This window comes from Callospermophilus lateralis, unplaced genomic scaffold (genome assembly GCF_048772815.1).
Source record: "Callospermophilus lateralis isolate mCalLat2 unplaced genomic scaffold, mCalLat2.hap1 Scaffold_96, whole genome shotgun sequence".
NCBI lineage: Eukaryota > Metazoa > Chordata > Mammalia > Rodentia > Sciuridae > Callospermophilus > Callospermophilus lateralis.
Window position 1 is genome coordinate 5,124,952 of NW_027517776.1, and position 23,643 is coordinate 5,148,594.

General features: G+C 60.8%; 1 protein-coding gene and 1 pseudogene across 1 annotated transcript; both read right to left on the reverse strand.

The window, feature by feature from the left end:
• Positions 1–7: 7 nt before the first annotated feature.
• Positions 8–17,152, reverse strand: LOC143641337 (agrin-like). Its single transcript, XM_077108589.1, is given in 38 exon segments — positions 8–204; positions 432–535; positions 818–1,042; positions 1,289–1,321; positions 2,047–2,070; positions 2,241–2,328; positions 2,398–2,427; positions 2,430–2,589; positions 2,720–2,848; positions 3,260–3,371; positions 3,528–3,692; positions 3,774–3,873; positions 4,049–4,165; positions 4,253–4,472; positions 4,888–5,101; positions 5,260–5,382; positions 5,384–5,459; positions 5,601–5,954; positions 6,047–6,166; positions 6,255–6,369; positions 6,494–6,621; positions 7,015–7,152; positions 7,337–7,669; positions 7,753–7,858; positions 7,936–8,060; positions 8,143–8,286; positions 8,443–8,607; positions 8,687–8,803; positions 9,627–9,732; positions 9,812–9,960; positions 10,042–10,242; positions 10,330–10,524; positions 10,596–10,814; positions 11,790–11,996; positions 12,109–12,333; positions 12,412–12,636; positions 12,727–12,942; positions 16,837–17,152. Coding segments are annotated over 38 exon segments (6,021 nt in total).
• A 251-nt stretch (positions 17,153–17,403) lies between these two features.
• Positions 17,404–22,934, reverse strand: LOC143386841 (podocalyxin-like protein 2; annotated as a pseudogene).
• Between the last annotated feature and the right edge of the window lie 709 nt (positions 22,935–23,643).

Consider the following 23,643-nt stretch of genomic DNA (forward strand, 5'->3'; position numbering starts at 1 on the left):
AAAATAATTACAGTAGGGTGGGCAGATGGGGGTGCTCCGGTGTCAGTTTAGGAGGCTGGGCAGGGCCGAGCTCTGGCTTGGTGAGGGCATCCTCCAGCAGGTGCAGTGGACGCTGGCCTACCACCACATCCCGGAGGCAACCCACAAAACCTGTTCCATAGGCCTTTGGCAGGGCCTGGCCCACAGGCAGCTTCTGCAGGCCCCCTACAGGACAGACAGCAGGAGATCACACAGCTGTGGCTAGAGGGCAGAGGGCCACCACTGCCCAGGGAACAGGTGGGTAGTAGGCATGCCCACCCATAGGACCCTGTCCTCTGGCCTTGGGCCTGGGGCCAAGATGGGAGAGGACGCAGATGGACAGATGGAGTCTGTCCCTTAGATAAACTGAGGCCCTTGGATGGCCCCTGGCCTGACCTCCCTCGAGCACTCACCGAGCCAAAGAGCTCCATCTGTGTCCAGTTGTGTGGCACCCAGTGGGGAGGAACCGGTCACAGGGGCCTCATTGCCCACCTGAAGGGAACCTTCTCTCTGCTCCCTGAGGGTGCAGGTGGGGCAAGATTATCAGGGGTCCTCCCCACCTCCTCCAGATCAGAGCCCCCTCCATGCCTTACAGTGCTGCAGGCTGGGCCCACACCAGGTCACCCTGGAGCCCAGGATGGTGGCAGTAACAAGCCTCCTGCCACACTGCTTCTCCTGCATCTTCTTGTCCTTCCTTCCTCTCCTCCCCATGACAGTGACCCTGGGTCAGGCAGTTGGTGACAAGGAGTGGCTGGGAAAGTGCAGGCACTGCCTGCTGTTCTCAGGGGGCCCCACTGACCTGTGAGCCCTGACTCGCAACCAGCGGTTGGTGTTGACCCTCACGGTGGAGCGCAGCACCACGGGCTGACAGCCCAGGTCATAGGCCAGCTGAAGGTGTCCATCCACAATGGCTAGCGCCATGTAGTCTGCACGCTCGGTGGCCTTGCCGCTCCACAGCACCAGCCCCTGTGTAGCTTCAGTGCGCAAGCTTAGCTCAAAGTGGTTGGTCTGCAGTGCTTTCTCGCTGGAGGGTGAAGGGGTGGGTCAGGCCTCCAGGAAGGCGGCAGGGTGGATGGGGAGGGCAGGAGGACAGAGCCTGGACTTCACAGGCCATGGGGGCTGGTGGCTGGGTGAGGGAAACACCAATGGTGGGCGGAGGAGAGACAGACAGATGGAGGGACTGGCAGAGGTGATCAGAGATCGAGAATGACAGGCAGGCACACTGTGGGGTGACAGCCACTCTGCCCCTCAGGCACTGCCACATGCTCACCTGTTTAGGGCCCCAGAATCCGGAGTTTCGGGGCTTAGAAACAGGAAGAGAGGGAAGCAGTGAGCCAGGGACAGACAGGCCAAGCACAGGCCCAAGTCCCATTTCCAGCACTGGGAAAAGCAAGCATACACCTGGACGCGCGTGGCCCTGGGCCCCACTGATGACCCTCCAGAGAGCCATAGAAGTGACATGTGTGCAACACGCGTGTGCAGACACAGCTGGTGGCATGGCCCAAGCTAGTGCAGAGTTCAAGGAATTAGACGTGAATGGCAGATGGAAGCAGAGGGCTCATCTGCCTGGGGGTGGCCCTGATGCCCAGCACACATGCATGTGCACAGAACATGGACACACAAGCAAAGACATGCTCATACACACTTGAACTCACACACGATCCACACGAACACACCTTACATCTCTGCATGCACACACAGGCATACACAGGAACACCTTTACTCACACATACAGATATGTCTAAGTGTGTGCACGCACCCACAGGCACAGGCACAGGCACACACTCACGCCGGCCTGGGGTAGGGTGGTGGCTGCAGGGTGGATGAGGCACGTGTCCTGGGAGGGGGTACCATTTCCCAGGAAAGAAGCTGAGCCTCACACAGCACTAAAGGCCCTAACCCCCACCTCCATCCAGGAGGGACATTTTGCCCTTCGAGGGGCTCAGGACTGTGCTGTGGCAGGGTCAGGGAAGCACAGATGGGCATGGATGAGGGGAAGGTGCAGGTGGGGGCCGAGGGGCTACTTACACTGGGATCTCATTGGTCAGTTCGCTTGGAAACAAAGAGACAGAGAGGTGAGAAGGAAGGAGGGGGAGGAGGGGTGGACACTGGGGCTTCCCGCCTGGTCAGAGCATGGTGTCCTGCCTTGTGTGGTGTGTACAGACAGGATCAGATAGACAGCGGAGGGTGCACCATGTGCTGGCTCCTGGGCGATGCATTACCTCTCGGTCACAGCATTGAGGTACTCGATGTAGGTCCTCCCATCGAAGGCCAGTGCCTCAAGGTCCCCTGCTGACTTCTCAACCAGCCCTGGGAGACAGGCAGGGTGAGGTGGGCTGCAGGTGCAGGTGCAGCCCCGGCCTAGCCACAGGTGCTCACCCTTCTCGCAGTGTAGCCCCGAGAAGCCATGGGGCACAGGCATGTGTAGGTGGCTTCCTTTGGGAGACACAAGGCGCCATGGAGGCAGGGGTGGCCTGAGGCCTGGGTACAAGGGTGGTCTGCAAAGGATGAGACGTCCACCGCCTGCACCACGTGCTCCTGGGCCAACAGCTGGCGGCCTCCCAAGGAGACCTGCAGGGCACAGGGTGAGAGCCTGTGTCTCAGCAGGTGCGCCCTCCCTGCCCTGCAGTCAGCCCGGGGCAGCCCCTCCTCCCCCACTGTGGAGAGCCCTGGCAGGAGGGCCCCACCCCATGCCTCGCACCAGCTGAATGGCACCGTCGAAGCCAGAGTATGCTGCAGCTGCCCGGGCAAGCTTGCTGAAGTCGGGGGCACCCCCGAAGTAGAGTGGTTCCTTCAAATTGAGCATGGTATGCGGCACCTGCAGAAGGCGCTGGATGAGGGTGTGCAGGGCCTACCCACTAGGCAGGGGCAGGTCTGAGTCCCAGACCAGGGTGCCCAACTGCCTGACACCCACACCCCAGCCCCTAGCTAACCAGCAGGCAGCATTAACCACACAGAAATGGTGGACAGGGGCCTTAATGGGGAGGAGCTACTCTAGGGTGGTGTCAGACAATGAGCGGTATGAGCAGCAGACAATAACTGGAGAGCATGGGGGTGCAGAGTAAGAGCCAGAGAGCAGGGCAGAGAGGAGACAGACCAGGCACAGGACAGACGAGAGAAAAGACTTTTGTAAGAACTGGCATGGGGGCTGCCAAGCCCCCAGGAGGAGGAGGAGGAGGAGGCGGAGGAGCAGGGCAGGGTGGGGGGACACTTGGGCCCTCCGCACACCTCGGACACTCACCGGGGACTCTCCCAGCACGCGGGGCCCATCACCCACACGCAGGGCACCCTTACGGCCATTTCTCTCCACCAAGACCCTAATCCAAGAGCCCAGGGCTATGGGTTCCTTGCTCCTGTGAGGAAGAGGCTGAGTGAGCCGGCTGTGGGCTCTGCCTACCCACTGAGTGACAGTGTCAGGAGCCCCAGCCTTACCCCTGTCCAGTCCCAGGCTTCCAGGCCCTCCCTGTGGGCAGCCCAGGACAGAGCCTCCAGCCCTCATGCTTGCCCACCTGATGACTGCTGCCCCTTTGCCCAGGTCATAGCGGAATTCCAGGTGCTGGTCATGCAGGGCCAGTGACACGAAGTCCCCTTTGCCATCGGTCTTTTGCCCATTGTACAGGAGCAGACCACTGGGTCCTTGGGCCAAGAACACCACTTCGAGGGCCATCTTCTCCCTGGGTCACGTGGGTCAGCGTGTCTCACTGCCCCTTCCCTACAGGCTGCCTCCCCTCCTCTGCCTCACCTACCCTACTGACCCCAGGTCTCTTTCAAAGGTGTGCAAGCCTCTCAGCTCCAGGTAGGAAAAGCCATGGAAGTCTGCCAGGAAGGGCTGGGCACTACCGTCCATCTCAGACACTGCAGAGGGAGGACAGGGCTCACTCAGGTCGTGTACCCCACTGTTCTGCCTAACTCGACAGAAACCCACAGGACCCAAATCCCAACTCTTCCTGGACCCGAAGACTGGGCCACAATTCAAACTGAACATTTGACCCTGACTTCTTGTCCCCTCCCGACAGCCTGGTGCCCCTACCTGTCTGGCAGAGCATGCCTCTACGTCCTGCGGGGCACTCGCACTTGGCCCCGCCCTTGGGTAGCATGCGGCAGGGGTTCGGCTGGCAGAGGCTCTTCTCTTCTGCACAGGTTGGGCCTGGAGGGAGATGGAGATGAGTTCCAAGAAGGCAGGCCCCCTGACACCCGGTTCCTAGCCCTCACCCGGATCCCAACCTGCCCTCACCAAAGCGGCCAGGTGGACACTGGCAGTGAAACATGTCGTCTCCCAGGGCCTGGCATGGTGCCCCACCATGGTAGGGGCTGGGCACGCAGGGGTGCTCTCCACACTCTCCCACACCGGAGCTGTGGGACACAACCCCCTGCCAGGGGCCCAGCTCCAGGCGCTGATTGTTGACATCCAGCAGGCGGATGCAGCCCTTCAGGCCCACGCCAACGGAGGTCCGCTCAGGGCCCTGCCACAGGAAGGGGGTCAGAGTAAGCTCAGGCAGAGGCCTCCTTCTCGCGGCCAGAGTCACAGGGTTACAGTTAGGGTCAGAAGTCAGAGCTGCTCCATCCCATCACCCTTTAGACAAAGCAGCAAGTCCCACAAAGAGGACCAACCAGAGGGTGGGGCCGAGGTTAAGGGTTAGGACTGGAGGTAAGGGTCAGCCCAGGCCCTCCTCACTCTGGCACCAAAGGTAAGCCACCCAGATGAGACAGGGAAGGGCCAGGAGCCCCAGCTGAGCTCAGGGTCCTAGCCACACCCACACCATTCTTCTGATCCTATTTGCTATCCAATGGAGGTTGCTCTGGTGGAGTCCCAGGCAAGATCAAGGTCAGAGACCCAGTTTGATGCATGCTCCACCCTCTTGCTCACACATCAGCCTGGTCCTCTGGGACTCCGCCCACAAAGAGGTTGGTATCTAGGTTGAGGCCATCTGTGCCACTGGGGCTCTCACCCAGAACTGGGGTCCCGCCATCCACAGACAGTGTGCCTTGGCGCCAATGCCGTGATAGTTCTAGGTGGTGCCACCGGCCTGGTTCCACAGGTACTGATCTGGTCAGTATTGCTGGTCCAGAACCTGTGTCAAACCTGGAGACCCAAGCAGGTGCTTAGAGCACTGGCCTGGCTCCATCCACAGTCTGGTCAGGAACCACCCACAAATTCCTCCCTGGAAGGCCCTGGCCCCACCACTGAGCATTAGCCCTGCCCACCCACCAGACAGTCAGGAGGCCCCACCCTCTCTGCACCTGAGCTGAAGGCGCCCACCAAGCAGCAGCACCAGTGCCAGGAAGTCCTTGCCTCGTGTGTTGCCATTGTATAGCAGCAGTCCCTGAGGCTACAGGGATCAGAATTCCAGCACCAGGTGCAGCGTGATATGCACGGAGGGTGGGGAAGGCCAGAAAGGAGGTACCCCCAAAGGCAGGAAAAGAGACAGAGGGGCGTAGCACTGCAGGGGATAGGGAGGGTGAGCTGGAAGAGTACCCAGGACCCTGCCCCTACCACCTCCTCCTGGTGGCTTCTCTCTGCCCTCCCTCCTTGCCCCCATCAGCCTTCCTGTCCTTCCAGAGAGGTGGACAGAAGTGCCTACCATCCTCACAGAAGGTGCTTCCCCTGCCTGCCGGGCAGCTGCAGGTGAAGCCCCTGCCAGAGTCCTGGTCCTGGCAGGTCCCCCCATGCAGGCAGGGCTGAGAATCACAGGACCTTGGGTGCTGCTTGGGACTGGGGAGCAAAGGCTGGTGTCCAGCCACATGGCCGGGAGCTGTGGTGGGGGGCCGGTGTGTGTGTTGGGGGGCCGTGGTCCTTCCAATGGGCCTGCTGGTGTGACTGGGGTGGACCCGAGGGATCACGGAGGAAGGTGGTTGGCCCACAGTGGTAGCTCTGGCTGTGGCCACTGCAGCGGTGGCTCCTATGGTGGCTCCCATGAAGAATGCAGGAAACCAGTCTGTGGGGCAGGGAGTGGTCAGGGTCTGCAAGGAGCAGGGGGCGGGGCAGTGGAGGATGGGAACAGACAAGGAGGCCCGGCCTGGTGCTCACCAAAGTCCATGAACTGCACGTGCTCTTGCAGAGGCCTCCTCACCACCAGGGCCCGGGGCCTGGAGGCCTGGATCTCCCAAAGCAGGGCCCGGCCCACGTCAGGTGCCCTGAAGGCTGTGGCTGGGGAAGAGGGGGTACTGAGCATGGCCTGGCCCTGTGCAGCCCCTACCCATCACCTCCTGGGAGAGACTTAGCGTGGGGATCTCACTGGGGTCAAAGTGCACATCCACAGTGGCACGGAATGATCTGCCAGGCCCCAGGTCCCGCAGGTGGACACTCCGGAAGTCCTTTTTGACGTCTGAGTTCCGGAAAAGGTTGTCCAGCTGTGGGCAGGGAGTGAGTGAGGATACTGGGCACCGCTCAACGCACTGAAATCAGTCCCCTTACACTGTGGGGTTCCTGCCCTGGCCCCCTCTGGGTCTGACCTGGGGGGACGCCCCCACTTACAGTGCTCTCGATGCTCCTGGCTGTCTCCCCAAACAGCTCTGACTTGGGGTCGGCCATTTTGGGTGTGTAGAACAGCTCTTGCCCCTCGACCCCCTCCAGCTCCAGCACGCCCTGGTACGCCTTGGTGGCTGTGGGAGAAGGGGCGGTGAGGCCCTGCCTGGTACCGGCCTGGTGCAGGCCCCTGGAGCAAGCCACATAGGGTACAGGGGCAGGTGGATGTTAGTCAGATGGTCATGAGGTTAGTGACCAGGGCTGGCGTCAGTTACCAGGCAGACTCCTCAGAGCAGTTGCCCCAGGCTTGCTTGCAAGGAGAGAGACGGGTTAGGTACACGGTCCTGGGCACGCACAAGTGTTAGGGCTGAGACCACACGTGTGCACATGGGTGCCGGATCCCCAAGGTCTCATACACACTTGAGACCCAAGACCATAAAACCTGGACCCACCTGCTGCCAGCGGTAGGAGCAGCACCCATGGCTGCCCAGGCTGCTCCTCAAGCTCCACCTGCCCTGCCACCCACTCACCAGGACAGTTGGAGCCCTCTGCGTCCAGTGAAGGTGTCTTGCCATCCGAATAGCAGCCCAAAGGTGAGTTGTAGCAGGAGGCTCTCTCAATGGGTGGTCCAGGTGTCACCACACTGCTGTCCATGGAGAGTTCCAGTCCTAGGGATGCGAAGTCTGAGTCCAGCCACAGGTGGGAGCCTCTCTGGGCCCTGCCCCAACAAGGCCCTGCTCACTCCCCAGGCCTGTCCCATGTCCCTGAGCCCCTACTCACCTCCCAGGCCTGCCCCACACCCCAGAGCCCTGCTCACCCCAGGCCCACCCACGTCCCCGAGCCCCTGCTCACCCCCAGAGCCCCCCCCACTGGCCTCCTGGTCCCCACTTAGTTCCTCATCGCGACTCCCATCAGTGCTGCCAGATTCTCCAAAGGCAGACGCGGAGAGACTGGTTGCAGTGGAGGTTTCTATGGGGGGCATGGTCAGCGCGGGCCGAGCTGTGGTCTTGGGGAGCCTGGCTGTGGTCCGAGGTCGTAAGGTGGGTGGAGGGGTGGGCCGGCTCTGGGGGGTACTGCTGAGAGCCAGGGGGAGGGCACTGGGTGGAGGCAGCAGAGGCTCACTTGGCAAGTGCCCCGGGGCTGTCGTGGCCCTGGGGGTTGGGTGAGCGCCAGGAACTGCAGCCTCTGTAAGGAGAGGGAAGCTGGGGCTGGAGTCGGGGAGGGCAAGGCCCTCCTGTCAGTGCTGGGTGGTGGCTCCCAGACCCTACCCTGGCACGGGCCAAGGCTCTGGGTGAAGATGTCCAAGCCCTGGCGGCAGGCGATGGTCTTCAGTTGGCACTCGCTGCCGTAGGTGATGCCATCTGATCCACAGACCTGAGGCGCAAGGCAAGGGCACTCAGGCGGTTCCCCCACCCACTGCCCTTCACACTCTCCACCCTCACCTTGCTCACCTTGGTGGCACTGGCCTCTGGGCAGGTGAGGGCTGGGCAGATGCAGTGGGCAGAACCTGCCTCTTCCACACAGGAAGCGCCAAACTCACAGTGCATCTCCGCACAGGTCACCAGTGCTGAGGGATCTGGGGTGGACACAGAATCTCCACCAGCTCAGGCTGTCCCTCTGCACAGCAAACCCCAGGCCAGCCCAGATCTTGTCCTCACCTGCCTCACAGCCGGTGGGGCCCAGGGTGTGGCCATCAGGACACTGCCCACACTTGGGACCAGCAACGCCTGGCTTACAGGAGCACAGCCCAGTCATCTGCTCACAGTCATCCCGCACAGCGCCCCGGGGGTCACAGCTGCAGGCTGCGGGGAGGGGAGCCTGAGTCTGTACCTAGACAGTCTTCTCCACCTGCTGCAGAGCCTGCCAGGTGCAGTGCAGGCCAGGGCCTGAGCACAGGGATGGGGGTGGACAGGCAGGAGGACTTGACTGGCAGCCAGCCCTGGGGCCCTGTCACTCACAAGTACAGCCGCTCCGGCTGTCAGTGACAATGCCACGGAAGTTCCAGAAACCAGGCTCACATCGGTCGCACTTGAGGCCGCCCACGCCTGGCCGGCAAGAGCACTGGCCTGTGGCTGGGTCACAGGTGCCTCCGTAGGAGCCGTGCGGGTTGCACTGGCAAGTGCCTGCAAGGGAAGGGGAGAGACAGGGTCAGCACAGTCACACAGCTGTGCCAGGCCAGGGTGAGGGTACTCAGGTACTCACTGGGGCAACCGGCCAGGCCCATACCCCGGGCAGCAGTGACATTATCCTGGCAGCATCCGTAGGGGGTCTGGGCACAGTGAGCAGGGGCTGCAGGCAGCAGTGGGGCCAAGGTGAGGCCTGCAGAGAGGGGTGTGGGGTCAGACTTGAGGCAGTGCTTATGCCCACCCCTCTGCCTCAACCTCCTCCACACCACTACTCAGCCTGACACCATGCCCCTCAGGTCTGGAATCTGAGGCTAAGGCCCTGGGTGAGGCCACCATAATCATACAAGGACATGCAAGTGCCACATGTAGGACCCAGCACACAGGAAACATACAGGTCCACATACACACAGAATACCCAAAGTCACGGACACAGCCTTGTGTGTACACAGAGCTATGGACACACAGATAAGTGTAAAGGCAGCACACACACATGAAGACGGACATGCACTCACATTCCTCCAAACCATGCACATTTATATACAACTGTACAGACACATCTGTGAACGTGCATGAGCATACCATGAGCACTCGTGTGTGACATGTGGCATTTACAGACCACTGTCAGTTCCTGCCCAGAAGAGCAAAAGGGCCCAGAAGGTGCCCTGTGGTTTCCTGCTGCCTCCTGCATAGAAGCCTGGCCTGACCTGCAGTAGGAAGTTGGCATACGCTTGCTTTTATGAGGCAGTATCTCACTGCATGGCTCAGGCTGGGCTCAAACTCACAATCCTCCTGCCCACCCTCCTGAGTGTGGTGCATACTTTGACAGATGGGCTTGTGTCCACAGTGCACGTATCAGTGCTTTATACTCAGAAGAACACACAAGACCACAAGCCTACCACAGCACACATGGATGCCCATGTGTCCACACCAGTGCAGGCATACACCTTTGAATATGCACACACAGAAGTGCAGAGGCTGTTGCACAAGCCTACAAGAATGTGCTCCGGCCCACTCACCACGGCAGGGTCCCTGAGCTGCGACGTACAACTCTCCTTGAGACTCGCACCTGGCCCTCTTCAGGTCACACTCACTGCCATAGGTGACCCCATCTGAGCCGCACACCTGGAGGGGTGGGGTCAGCGTGGGCAGCCTTGGCCCCTTCCTCACTGCCCCCCTACAGCTGGGGGAGGTGGGGGCTCACCGGTCTCCTGAGAACACCCTGGCAGCTGAAATCGCAGGCGCATGGTCCATCCTCTGAGTCCTCATCCCACACCCCGCCACGCTGCCGGCAGAGTTCCTGCTCACACTCGCTGTCCTCCCCAGAGCCGGAGCCTCCTGAGCCACACTCAGCTGTGGGGAAGAAGGGCAGTTCACCCACAGGTTCTCCCCTGAGGCTGGTGCCCCACAGCTCAGGCAGCTGCCCAAGCCTACCCTGCTCACAGGGCCCTGCCCGGGCTTCCTCAAGCTGTATCTGCTACTGGCAGGCAGCCTCCCGTAGCTCACACGCACTGCAGTAGGTGACACCATCGCTGCGACACACGGGGCCAGGCGGGGGGCGCTCACAACGAGGACACAAACACTGGCCGGCTGAGCACACAGCCCCAAAGGCACACACTGTGTCTCCACAGGTCTCTGAAACATATGGAGCCAGCAGGGGTCAGCAGACCCAGCCGGAGAGTGGTGGGACCCTAGCCCGCTGGCCCCCATGGCCCCACTCACGACAGTGTCCAGCTGATGCCACATGCAGGCTTATCTGGTGCGTGCAGGCGTGGACATGCAGCTCACACTCGCTGGCATACGTGTACCCATCAGAACCGCACACGGGTTGGGCTGAGGCCACACACTCAGAGGGGCACACACAGCGCCAGGTCTCGGCCTCACACAGGGCTCCAAAACGGCACTGCCCGCATCGGTCTGGGAAGGGGGCTCTGTCACCACTGTGTCAGGAAGGCCATACCCCCCAGGCCTGCTTGTCCACTACTGACCACAGGGTCCTCTGCGGGCCACCCGGATATCCCGCCCAAGGGCACAGGCCATGGCCTCCAGCTCGCAGGTGCTGCCATAGGTGACGCCGTCACTGCTGCACACGGGGTCGTAGGCGCTTGCACACGCCTGCTGGCACTCGCACGCAGCCTCCCCGTTCTTCACCGCGCACGTCGCCTCGAATGCGCACTGCACCCCACGGCACGGGGATGGAGCCTGGTCTGGGAAGGACAGGGCACTCAGCCCACCTGCTACCCCCCATACTGGGCAGAGCCCCCAGCCCCACGCAGCAGGCCCTCTCCCAGGGTGGGGTGGTCAAGGAAGAGCTAGATGTGCAGGACATAGCAAAGAAAGGGACAGACACACGACAGAGGCAGATGGGGACACAGGAGCCTCCTGACTGCCCACAACAGGCCACTGACCCCGACCACCAGCAGCCCTGGGACACCCATGCATGTGGGGGCTCTCTCCAGGCTAAGAGGAGTCTGCACCCCAGAGTCACACCCAGGGCTGCACGGGGAGGAGGTGTCTGTCCACTTGTTCTGAGAACCACAGGCCAGGCAGTAGCGAGCCACCCCCCCCAGCCGCACCAGGGGCAGACCTCGGGCTGTGGGCTCCTGGTGGGCAGGCGCGGCACCTCATCCTGCCAGCAGGTCAGGCTGGAAGACACAAGAGGAGGAGCCTAGAGGGAAGGACCGAGGAGAAGACAGACGCAGAAAGACAGACCAGAGAGATGGACAGAGGATTGACCCAGATGGTCACAGGGTCACTGCAGCCCTGGTCCCCATGGGACATGCTGGCCACTTCCCAGCTGCCTCCACCCTCCAATGACTCCTTGAAATCAACTGAGATCCTGCCTCTGAAGGGGCTGGTGACAGTCATGTCCCAAGAGTGAGGGACCCCGCCGCTGTATCCACTTCCTGCCCACCCAAGCAATCTGTACCCTCAGGCAGAACAGAGACGGGTGGGCAGACAGACTAGAGGACCTGCAGCCTGGACTTGCACAGCCAAGTGCAGGCCCATCTCTGACCGCCTCCCCACATATCCAGGCACCCTCTCGCAGCCTCTACCCTCCACACCCTGCACCCTCCCAGGGGACCCACCCTGGCCCAAGACCCTGGGAGGTGGGTGCCAAGGAATGAAGATGGCATGTGATGGTGGGCAAGGACTGATGGCAGGGACCACAGGGTGCTCACCACACGAGCCCTGGTGCCTGGGAGGGATGGCTCACTGCTGCCGGCACTCAGCCTGCTGGCGCCAACAGTCGTTGTCATACGTGTGCCCATCCTGGGCACACACCGGTCTGTAGGCCCCATCACAGGTGACACGGTCATAGGAACAGCGGGGTCGGCCACGGCGGGACAGGCAAATGGCACTGAACTGGCAGGTCCCGGAGCACTGGTCTGGGGGTGGGCAAGGAGATCAGAGAGGCCAGAACCACACCAGCACCTCCACAGCAGGGACCCGACGGACACGAAGGCAGGGGACACACTGTGTGCAGGGGAAGCAGCCCACCTCCAGGCAGGCACTGGCCAGAGCGCACTTTCTGGAGGAGCAGACCGCGGATAGCCCCTGAGCGGCCCATAACGCAGTCGTTTGCATAGGTGACCCCATCATCCCCACACACAGGCAAATGCCAGGGAGGGCAGGTCTCTGGGCGCAGGAGCATCTCTGGACGGCGAGTGCGTGGGTTCACACGGCAGATGCGGTTCGTGTCAGCATGGGCTCCCTGGCAGGGGTCTGGGGGTGGACAGGCAAGAGTCAGGGTTATTGCCTGCATGCCCAAGGAGAGGAGCCCCACATGGGGCGGACACTCACCACAGGGGCCGTCGAACTTCCTAAAGATGTTCTCCTGGCGTGCACATGCCTGGCGCAGCAGCTGGCATTCACCGGGGTAGTCCATACCATCACTGCCACACACGGTGCCCTCCGGGGCCCCGCGGCAGGTCGTGGGACACAGGCAGGAGGCGGTCTGCCCATTGGCGGAGGGTACACAGGTACTGCCGAAGCTGCAGGTCACATTGGAGCAGGGGTCCCGGGAACCTGTGGATGGCAGGGTGGGGTCACCCTGGCTGTCTGTCCACCTCCAACACCTGGCCCACCCTCCCGCCCACGCTGGGCACACTCCCTTACCACAGGGTCCGCGGCGGAGCAGGCGGATTCGCCGCTGCAGGCGGCACTGTGCACGCTGCAGCTCGCACTCGTTGCTATAGGTGGAGGCATCTGAGCCGCACACTGGCGCCACGACAGCAGGACAGGCGCTCTTCTTGCACACGCAGGAGGCCTGCCCTGGATCCTCTGCACTGGGCTCACAGACCGCGCCAAAGCCACACAGCATTCCCCTGCAAACTGAGGTTGGGCCCAGGAAGGGGTTGTTTAAGCCAGGGCCCAGGGCTGGGCACTGCTGCAACCCTCACAGGCACATCCACACCCGGGTGTGCAAGCATGTTCAAGCCCACGCATGGCCACAAGTGTCACGGACACTCTATTGTGCATGTTCACCGGGTCTGGCCCCCTGGATGGCTCCCCTGCCAACCCAGGGACCTTTCCTCATTGGAGAACACTCTCTATACCCTCTACCAGGGGAGAGGGGCCTCCTGTCCCCATAACAGGACAAGCCACCCACTCCCATCCCACCTCAGCAGATTCCCCAACACACAACAGGAGAGGACCCCAGGCCAAGTCCGAAGCAAGCAGTCGAGGCCCCACTCTGCCCAAAGCCCTCTCCCACATCAGCCCCAGAGTCCATCTGGTTACCCCCACGCAGGCCAGGCTCATCCCAACTCAGGCCGTAAGTTTCTGGGGCCTCATCTGGGAGTGCCTGGGTGTTCCCCATGCCTGACCCGGCCTCTTGCCAGCTCCTAGCCTTCTCCCACAGCCCCTCCCAGGGCAGCTGCTCTGCACAGCCTCACACAGCTGTTGGCACAGCTGGGCCTGTCATCGGAGTCTGCCATTTCAGCCCTTAGTTCTGCAGACAGCAGGGTGCAGCACACGCCCCATCACCATTAGGTCTCCACTGCGTCCCTCCGTGTGGGCACAGGGAAAGGCTGGCCCTCTGTCACAGTGTACAAACGAAGAGAGCACGGGGACACTGAAACCCAGAGTCATTAGGGATAGCCCCAAGTAGCCACCCTGAGCCCAGCACTGGGACTGGGGATAGGTTGGCTCCTTAGGTCAGTGTACCCATGGGGGAGGTGGGTCCATTAGGGGTTGCAGCTGCCTGGATCTAATAAATGTTTAATCTGGCTCAATTATCATTAATAAGTCATGGTGTCAGGGCTCCCATCAACTCCCGCAGGTGGTGGAAATGTAGCAGAAGACCCCTCCCCATCTCCTAGGAGAGGTGCATAGCCCAGGAGCTAGAGCCAGCTGTTGCCATTCCAACAGCCCACCCCAGGCTTCCACCTGCCTGACCCAACCCTGGAAAGCTGAAAAAACAGAGGCCACAGCCTGCCTTCCCTGCCCCCACCCATGTTCCCATTCCCCCCACCTCACTATGCCTCAGTGTCCCTTTCTGTGAATGGGACAGTAGGACCTGCTTCCAAATGACTGCAAAGCTCAAGAGGCACCGGGCACAAGCACCAAGTGGAGGATGAGCTACACCTACAATAATGGATGGTCACCACCACTGGCCTCCTCTCTGTCCTGGCTCAATCTATGTCTGCCAGTGTCCCCTCTTCATGCCAGGATGTAAGCTCCCTCCATTTCCCCTTCTCTCTCCTAGTGGCACATCCCTCTTTCTTGACCAGGTTCCTTGTGACTCCCAAGCCAAGTCCAATAGGCCCATGCTAATGCCCAGCGGTGCTCTTGGGCTTCAGCTGGACCTGCTGATCAAGGTCTCCAGGGTTGAGCCCCAGGGTCAAGGGCCCAGTCATCTCCCTGCCCCTGGGCTCCTTAGCTTCTGCTATCTGTGCCCTGGGCTTTCCCTCTCTCTGCACCGGGTCACCTGAGCCACCAGCTCTCTCCCAAGGTCCTGACCCCACAGCGGGGAAGAGCTTTTCTTGGGGAGCAGCACACTCCTCCCCACCACCACCTGGTTCTCACTCCACAGTCCATCAATGTTTCCACTATAAAGCCACAGTTAAGAGCACAATATGCTGGTCCCTACTTCTGTCCCCTGCCAGGACAAAGTAACTTCTCTTTTTCCTTGGTTTAAGGTACTGGGGATGGAACCCAGAGATACTTAGGCATTTTCACATTTCTTATTTTTGAGACAGTCTTGGTGAGCTGCCCAGGCTAGCCTTGAACTTGTGACCCTACCAAACTCCCCATAGCAGCTGGATCACATGTGTGACCACCAGCTGGTCAGAGCAAAGTAACTTCTCAAGTTAATTCAGTAATCCCCACTTTCAGGATGGGCGCCACTTTGTCCCATGCTTAGCCTGGGAGAGGGGCTGCTCCCTGGTCTCCTGTTGGTACCTATAGCATGACTGCCCCTTTATGTGTCTCCCTGGCCCATGGGACCAGGAGATCGGGAGGGCTGAAGATAAGTTCCTTGATTGAACTTTCTTGAATCATAAACACAGAGACGACCCACCCCCCCACAGGCCCACCAGCAAGCACACACACAGGCACACCTGCGCACAGGTGCAGGCAGGGCCTGCCACAGCAGCCAGGCCCTCCTAGACGACCCACCCCCCCACAGGCCCACCAGCAAGCACACACACAGGCACACCTGCACACAGGTGCAGGCAGGGCCTGCCACAGCAGCCAGGCCCTCCTAGACGACCCACCCCCCCACAGGCTCACCAGCAAGCACACACAGCAGCCAGGCCCCCTTAGACGACCCACCCTCCACAGGCTCACCAGCAAGCACACACACAGGCACACCTGCGCACAGGTGCAGACAGGGCCTGCCACAGCAGCCAGGCCCTCCTAGGCATACTCCTTCACACACATAATGCCCCTCCTCAAGCCCACTCAGCAGAAGAGGAAACTGAGGGCAGAGGTCTCCTGAAAGTCACTACTAAGGAATGGAAGAGCTGGACGCAAGACACACCTGCTGCCCGTGACCCCTCATAAATTCAGGTGACATGGTTCCCTAGTGGGTCACCTCTGGGGGCCCCACCATGCATGCCCTGCTCAGTCCCCAGTGGAAGCCTCTCCCTGGCCACTGAGCGTCCCACTGGAGCACCCTCTCACTGCAGTGCGGAGGTGGAAGGGCTTTTTATAGCCACAGATGCCGCTGATATATTTAAATCTCCTCCTGGTCTAGAGTGGGTTGGGGGATGGAACCAACACCCAGAGCCCTGCTTGTGGCCACATGTGTGTCCTGATGGCTAGGGTGTGCACAGGGACTCAAGTGGGCAGCTTCGGGGAGGGTGGGTTAAATCGAGGGACTCAGGAGAGAGGCTGTAGACACTCAGTGCTCAGCCCCAGCCCAGTGCAGATTGGCTTCCTCCTTAGTCACCCCACTGGAGGACATGGACCCCTTCCTGGAAGATGTGGGACCTGTCTGGGTCACAGCCTCCTGCCCCAGGCCAGAAGGGGGACAGTGATCTGAGACAAATGGGATGTACCCACATCCACTTACCCCATCAGCCACTGGTCCCCACATTACATGCAAATACCAAGGGTCACATACCATGAAGGGGTACTGCATTGCTCTGACCCAAGGCTCCTGTGTCTCAGGAGAAGGACTGCAATCCCCCAGAAAGAGATACCTCAGAGGCCACAGACTCCCCTCCCACAGCCCAGGTGGGGCTCGGACCTCTGAGGGGCCTTCAGGTCTGGTGGGAGCAGTGTGAGGACGGGCATTGCTGTCAGAGACATGGGTTGCCCAGCAGAGCCCAGGGCCAGGATGTGTGTCCCCACAGCCACTATCACCCATTTCTACTGCCCCACCCTAAATGCTGTCCAGCCCAGGGACTCTGGTACATTTGAAAATACGCCTGTGATACCAGCTACTTGGGAGGCTGAGGCAGGAGGATTGCAAGTTCAAAGCCAGTCTCAGAAATTTAGTGAGACCCTGTCTCAAAATAAAAAGTAAAAAGAGGGTGGAGCAAGGGCTGGGACTCAGTGGTAGGGCCTTGGGTTTGATCCCCAGCATCACAAGGGAAAAAAAAAAGAAAGCAGTCAATATTCCTGGAAGCTGCAGGGTTAAAGAACAGCGGGTCACCTGGACTAAGTGACAGCACCCAGGTCTGGCCCCGAGTGAGCACTGTGTTTACCGAGATAAAACACCAACACGGAAACAGGGTCCCCTTGCATGTGACAGAGAGCTCAAGAATGAAGGGGACTGACAACACGTCATTGGGTTCCACGAGAGCGGGGTGAGGAATGCAGGGTGCTGCCCTTCGGGGAAGTAGGTAAGGAGACCAGGGACCTCGGCTTCCCGGGGCTGGTCCAGCAGCTGCGGAGAGGCTGCCGTCTGTCCTTCTGCCCAGGTCTCCCCAGGAGGCCCCAGGCATTCGGCACCCAAGATGGCAGTCCATGTCTGGCACCCCAGGTCCCCAGCAGGAGGAGCAATGGCGGCTGGCCATTTGGAGGTACTGGGCTGGTGGCTCCTGAGGCATACCCAGGTTTCCAGAACATTCTTGAGGTTTCTAGAACCTGTCATGCTCCCTCCTCCAGGTGCTACGGGTGTCCTGCTATTTCCTGTTTGACCCCCACCTCCTCTTCTCCAGGCCCTCCCCTGACTCCCCCTCTCTCCAGGACCCCAGGCCCCTTCCCAAGGACCTGGTTGGGAAGGGCCCCCAGGCTCACCCCGCCCAGAGCCCGATCTGTTTGGGCTTCCTTGACCCACGGGCTGTGGGGCCCACCAGGGAAGTCTGCGTGTCCCCAGAGCTTGAGGGACAGACGGGAGCGAGCTCAGGAGCAGCTCGGGGATCCAAGTCCCTGTACCCTTACCTCCTCCAGGCTCCTGCGGATGTCACCCAGCATGGAGAGGACATCTTGAGTGGGCACCACCCCTGGGAGGAGAAAGGCCCCCATCAGCATGGCCATGACCCCTGCGGCCCCTCCGGGGGTCGCGAGACCTACACCCCCTCTGGGACCACTGGCCTGAGCCCCTTCATCCCCACTTTTGGGCTCTAATGACACCCAGATCCTCGGGGCGCACAGGTGCAAGCGCGCACCACCAGCTCCTGCAGAAAGGGGCGCCCCCTCTCTGTGTCCTCGGCTCCCTGTCGGCCCAGCTGACCCAGTGGGTGACCAGGTAACAGGTGTGGCCGGACGTCACCTCTGCAGCCCCTCCTGCCCCTCCCTCCCACCACACCTGGGAGTCCCTACCTGGGCTGCAACGGGTGTCCTTGCGCCCTGCCCCTGCGCCCTCCACCTTTGCCCCCAAACCCAAGCTGATGGGGTGGCCTGGAGCCTGCGACCAGGAGGGGTGCTGTCCTGGGGACCCAGGGCCCAGGCCGCCCGCCCGCCGTCCTCACCCTGCTCGCCCACCAGCGCCATGAGCAGGTGCTGCTCCTTGTCGCTGGGCTTGCTCAGGGAGATGTGCCAGTCCCTGTGACGGCCGCTGCGGTGGCGGGGCAGCACCTCCTCCACCAGGGCCACCAGCTGGAGCCCCTGGTGGCGCCGAAACACCTCCTGCAAGGTCAGAGGCTCGCTCAGGGAGGGACAGACCCATATCACCCTGCGCTCCGTGGCCAAAGGCTGAGAAAGACCCTCGGGCTCCTCTGGGGACCACCTGTGAGCCAGAGCTGGGCTGCGGGGTGGGACAGGAGGATGCTGTCCCTTCTGCTCTGGCCGCTCTAGGTGAGGAAGGGGTGGGGCCGCCTCTCTAGCCCCCAGTGGAGCTGGGAGAACAGGGGACAGGTGGCTACTCCTCGGGCCTGGGGTCAAAGCATAATGGGGTCTGGCATGGGGTACAGAGAGGGTTGGGGACCGTAAGGACGCACATCAGTACAGCCACTGGAGGAGCGGTGACAGGGCTCGTCTCCTGCCCACCACAGCAGCAATGCGGCCCCCAGGATCTGGGGAGAGGTGGCCTGTCTCCCCTCTGCCACCAGAGATCTGGCCCGCGGTGGTAATGAAAAGAGCCACCACATGCTCTTATGCTGGTGTCTTCAAGAGAGAGGGCCCAGTGGCCCCTGGAACTGGGGACAGGGCGGAGATGCTGGAGGTTGGACTTCTGCCCACTGGGCGCTCTGCACAGCTGTCCCTGTCCTTGACCAGGCCCAGGCACGGTCACGCCATGTGAAATGAAAACTAGGGTCTGGTCCTAAAGAGGAACCCGGTGGCAGGGGCCCAGGCTGGGGCTGGAGGCCTCTTGGCACACAGATCACCAAGTCACATCGGGGAAGAGACCCTTCTTTGGTCCCAGGGCCACTAGGCCCTCCAGCTCCTCTTCTTTCTGGATGTGCAAAGTAGCTACATCCACGTTCCCAACCTCTAATGTCGGCTGCCCCCCTTGGGTCGCTCAGCTCGCCCTTGGGTGCCCTCCCACGGACAGGTCAGCCAGGGCTGCTGGCGAGGCAGAGCCACTCCCCCGGCCACCCAAAGGGAGCCCCGGTCAGCCCTCGACTCTAAGCCACCAAAGGTGACAGAAGTGCTGCCTTTCAAGAGTGGGACAACTCCCTTCTCAATATGGGTGCCCAGAGCCAATGGTAAGGAAGCCTTTGGGTGCAGTAGCTGTCATCCCAGCGACTCAGGAGGCTGAGGCAGGAGGATCGCAAGTTGGAGGCCAGCCTCTACAACTTAGCAAGGCCCTGAGCAACTCAGCGAGACCCTGTCTCTAAATAAGATATAAAAAGGGGCTGGGGACAGGGCTCAGGGGTCGAGGGCCCCTAAATTCAATCCCTGATATGTTTAAAAAAGGGAGAAAATGAAAGACCCCTTAGAAACCTTAAAATGCAAAAAGCATTCTGTCTCCCTCCCTCCCAGTCTGTTTTGTCCTTGTTTGTGGGTTTGTAGCGTTGACGGGGCTGATGGTCCTGGGGTCAGGCTGGCCCTGGGACCCCGCCCCGCTCTGCGCATGCGCTGGCCGGCCACTCACACAGTCCACGTTCTCGGTCATGTTCAGGATGATGTAGTTCTTCCTCGCCAGGTTGCTCCAGTCCTTGCAGATGACCTGGACCAGGAGACGGAAAGAGGGTGGCCGCAGTAAGAAGGTGTCCCGGGGGACAGAGACCTGACACCCTGTGGGAAGCCGGAAGACACTGGCTGCTGCGGGTCTGCGGAGCCAAGTGGGACGGGCGACCTCTACAAGGTGACAGGCCACTGGTTCTGCCCAGGAGCCACAAACCCAGGTGGCTTCAGGGACCCGCTGAGGGCGCCTCAGAGAAAAGGGGAACTGTCCCTGGGGCCAGGCTGCGGGGCCCTGTTCAGAGACTGGGGGCAGGTTGCCGGGTCTGTGGGTCACAGGCAGACCCTATCCTGGTGTGGCTGTGACATGTCCCCAGAGCCCCCGTGGGGATGATGTAGGAAGGTCCAGAGGAGGAGTGAGGGGTGTGAGGCCTGAACCCCAGCACTGAATGGCTCCCTGGGGGTCCCCTGGTGGCCCCTGGTGGGGTGTGGGGAGGAGGTGGCCCTGGGGCCGTGGCTTGGGGTCTCTATTTGTCCCTGGAGAGTAGAGTCCCTGCTCCCTGGTCCCCATGGGAGCTGCTCCCTCCCCACACTCCTCCTCCATGATGTCCTGCCTCCCCTCGGCCCAGGAGTGGGGCCGCCATCTGTGGACTAGGACCTGGGACATCCTGGGCCCCACGTCCACTGTCCTGCTCTGCAGTTGTGCTGGAGGGATCTTAAGTCACAGCAGCAAAAAAGCTGCCTACAACAGACCCCTGCTGGGCACGCCTGTCATCCCAGTGACTCAGGAGGCTGAGGCATGAGGATTACAGTTAGAGGCCAGCCTCAGCCAAAGTGAGGCTCTAAGCAACTCAGGAAAACCCTGTCTCTAAATAAAATGCAAAACAGGGCTGGAGAGGGGCTCAGGGGTCCTGGGCCCTGGGTTCAATCCCTGGTCCCCCCACCACAAACCTGGCCCCTTCCTTCCCTTCTGGAAACTGTGGGTGTGTGTTGGAGGCCGGGGGTGGAGGGGCGCAGGCCAGCCACCTGCTGCACTTCTCCTAGGAGCAACACCAGAAGCCACGGCGCAGCAGTAGCCTCCTGAACAGTGGAAACCAGGAGGGGCCACCAAGCCTCTCCCAAGGTCTTTGCACTCGAGTGTGGCACACGCCCCAGGCTGGGCCATGAGGAGTGGCGATGTCCCAGGCTTCCCTGGGGCTCTGGGGACAGCCCCACCTGACAGGCCCTGCCCCACTGCACCAGCCGGGGTGACGGGGAGGCCCACAGGGTGCGGCCGAGGCCCATGCGGCCCTCACCTGTGTGGAGTCCCAGGGGGTCCTGGAGGGCGCTGTGGCCACCGGACCCTCCTGTGGCTGCTGGCTGGGTGTGTCTGGCCCCAGGGTGGCAGGGGAAGGGGTCGGCTCCGAGTCTTGGGGGGCTGGTGGGAAAGAGGCTGAGGTCCTAGGGTCGAGGTGACCCTCGCCTGGGGCTCTGGTTGCAGGGGACGGAGCCAGGGGCGGCAGGTCCCCGGACCGGCCAGCCAAGTCGGGGGCCCCCACAGTGGTGTCTTCACGGGGTCCTGGAGGGACCTCGAACTCTACCCCGAGTCCCGCCGCTGGCAGCATGGTGGCCGTGTCCTCCTGGCTGGGCAAGTCCTGGTCCCCCAGGGTCACCGTGCGTGGGGTGACAGAGGGTGGCGACAGGCTGGGCTCCGCACTGCGTCCACACTCGATGACGCCTGGTCCCCAGGGTCCTCCTGCCGGGGTCTGGTGGCCCCCGGAGCCTGGCTGCTGCTGCCCCTGGGAGGAGAGTCTGGTGCCTGCGTGGTGGCCTCCGCCTGGGGTCCGCTCACAGGAAGCAGCTGTTCTTCCTCCTCCTTCTCCTCCTCCTCCTTCTCCCTCTCCTCCTCCTCTTCCTCCTCTTCCTCCTCCTCCTCCTCCTCCTCTTCCTCCTCCAGGGGCATGTGCCAGGGAGGCTCCACCAGGTTCATCTTGGGTAAGGACGAGGGGAGTCCCAGAAGGTCCTGGGGCTGGTCAGCGTCCTCCAGGGAACCCGACTTCCCCGTTAAGTCCGGGAAGACATAGTCTAGAGACAGGAAAAGTGCATTGGCTTCTTCAAACCCGGACTTACTGGGATCCACTGGGCAGGGCTGAGCGACAGGAAAGAGCTATCACCTGCCTACAGGGACAGGGACGCATCAGTCTTGGTCATGTGGGGCGAGAGTGAAAAATGAGGCTGGGGAGGAGGGCAGGGTGAACACAGAACACAGGGGTCTGGCTCTTGGTTTTTTTAGTCCCAGGGATTGAATCCAGGGGCCCTCGACCCCTGAGCCATGTCCCCAGCCATTTTTACATTTTATTGAGAGACAGGGTCTCCCTGAGTTGCTCGGGGTCTTGCTAAGCTGCTGAGGCTGGCCTCCACCTTGTGATCCTCCTGCCCCAGCCTCCCAAGCAGCTAAGTGATATCCTGACTCTAAATAAAACATAAAAAGGTAGGGAGACGTGGCTCAGTGGTTAAGTACCCCTGAGTTCAATCTCTGGTACCAAAAAAAAAAGAAAAAAAAGGAAAACATCTTAATATTTTCAGATTCAATATGAAATTACACCCATAAAACAAATACATAAAAGGATAAAAATTCTTTACTTCAATATAAGTAAGAACTTTATAATAGATCGATTCAAAAATAAAATTCAGTGCATAGCTGGGTGCTGTGGTGCACACCTGTGACTTGGGAGGCTGAGGTAGGAGGATCACAAGGTAGAGGCCAGCCTCAGCAACTTAGCAAGTCCCTGAGCAACTCAGTGAAACCCTGTCTCTAAATAAAATATAACAAGGGCTGGGGACAGGGCTCAGGGGTAGGGTGGTGGCCAGGCATGTGGAAGGCCCTAGGATCCATCCTTAGCACTGGGGGAGAGACAGCCAGCCAGCCAGCCAGCCACACAGACTAACACGAAGGGAGGGATGAAGGGAGGGAGGAGGAGGAAGGAAGGGTCTGTTACACTGTGAGATCTCATGTCTGAAGGTCCCTGGGACAGCAATGTAGGTGACAGCAATCGTGATGACCAGAAAAACCTCAGGAGAGGCCCCTGCGGGAGAATCGGGGCCCCTGTTGGGGGCTGGTGACAGAAGCAGCCAGCCCTGGCTCGTGGGGGGCACGCGGGCACTGACAGAGTTGGGGACCTTCCAGAAGAGCCCGGCTCAGTCGACAGACTGGACCAGGCGTGTGGAGGGTGCGCTCCCCACTGACCCCACGAAGCTGGGGAGATCCTGGAGGCCAGCACCCCCCACAGCTCAGTTGGAGGCCGAGTTTTCCGAAGCTGGACACCCCCACCCCCGGCCACCTTCCAGTGTCTGGCTCCTCCTCTAACCCCGTTGGTGGCACTGGTCATGCTATTGACAACAGTACCTGGCCATGGGGGGACTCAGCCACTAACTGACCTGTCCACACTTCTGTAAGCCCCTTAACCCCTCTGGCTTGGGGTTTGGGGCAAATCACATGGGAATGTCGCGATCCATGATTCCTAAGGTCCTAACGCCTGTATCTTAAGTGTTGGAGGGTCCTGGTAAGTGTGTTCTCTCCATTGGTGACACTAAACCCCTAGCTCTGCAGCTGGGAGGCTGAGGCAGGAGGATCGCAAGTTGGAGGCCAGCCTCAGCCATTTAGCAAGACCCTGTCTCAAAACACAAAATGAAAGAGCTAAGGACGTGGGCTGGTGGCAAAGTGCCCCTTGGTTCAGTTCACGTCACCATAAGAAGAAAAGGCCAGAATTGTCCTGGATGTGGAACAGAGAGTCCCACTACTGTGATGCACTGATAAAGAAGACAAATATACACCCCAAAGGTGATGCCTCCAGGAACCCACTTCCTCCAGCCACAGCCCGCCTCCAGCTGCTGAGGCTGGCCTTCAACCTACAATCCTCCTGCCTCAGCCTCCAGATTGCTGGGATGAGAGGCGTGCCCTGTGCTGGCGAGGCAGGTTGCAGAGCGGGCTCCCGGACTCCAGGATGGCCACTCTCTCACAGATGACCTTTGGCACCAGCTGAAATATTAATGAACCGACTCCTCCATTCAACTCAGGAATTTAAACAGGCATCTGGG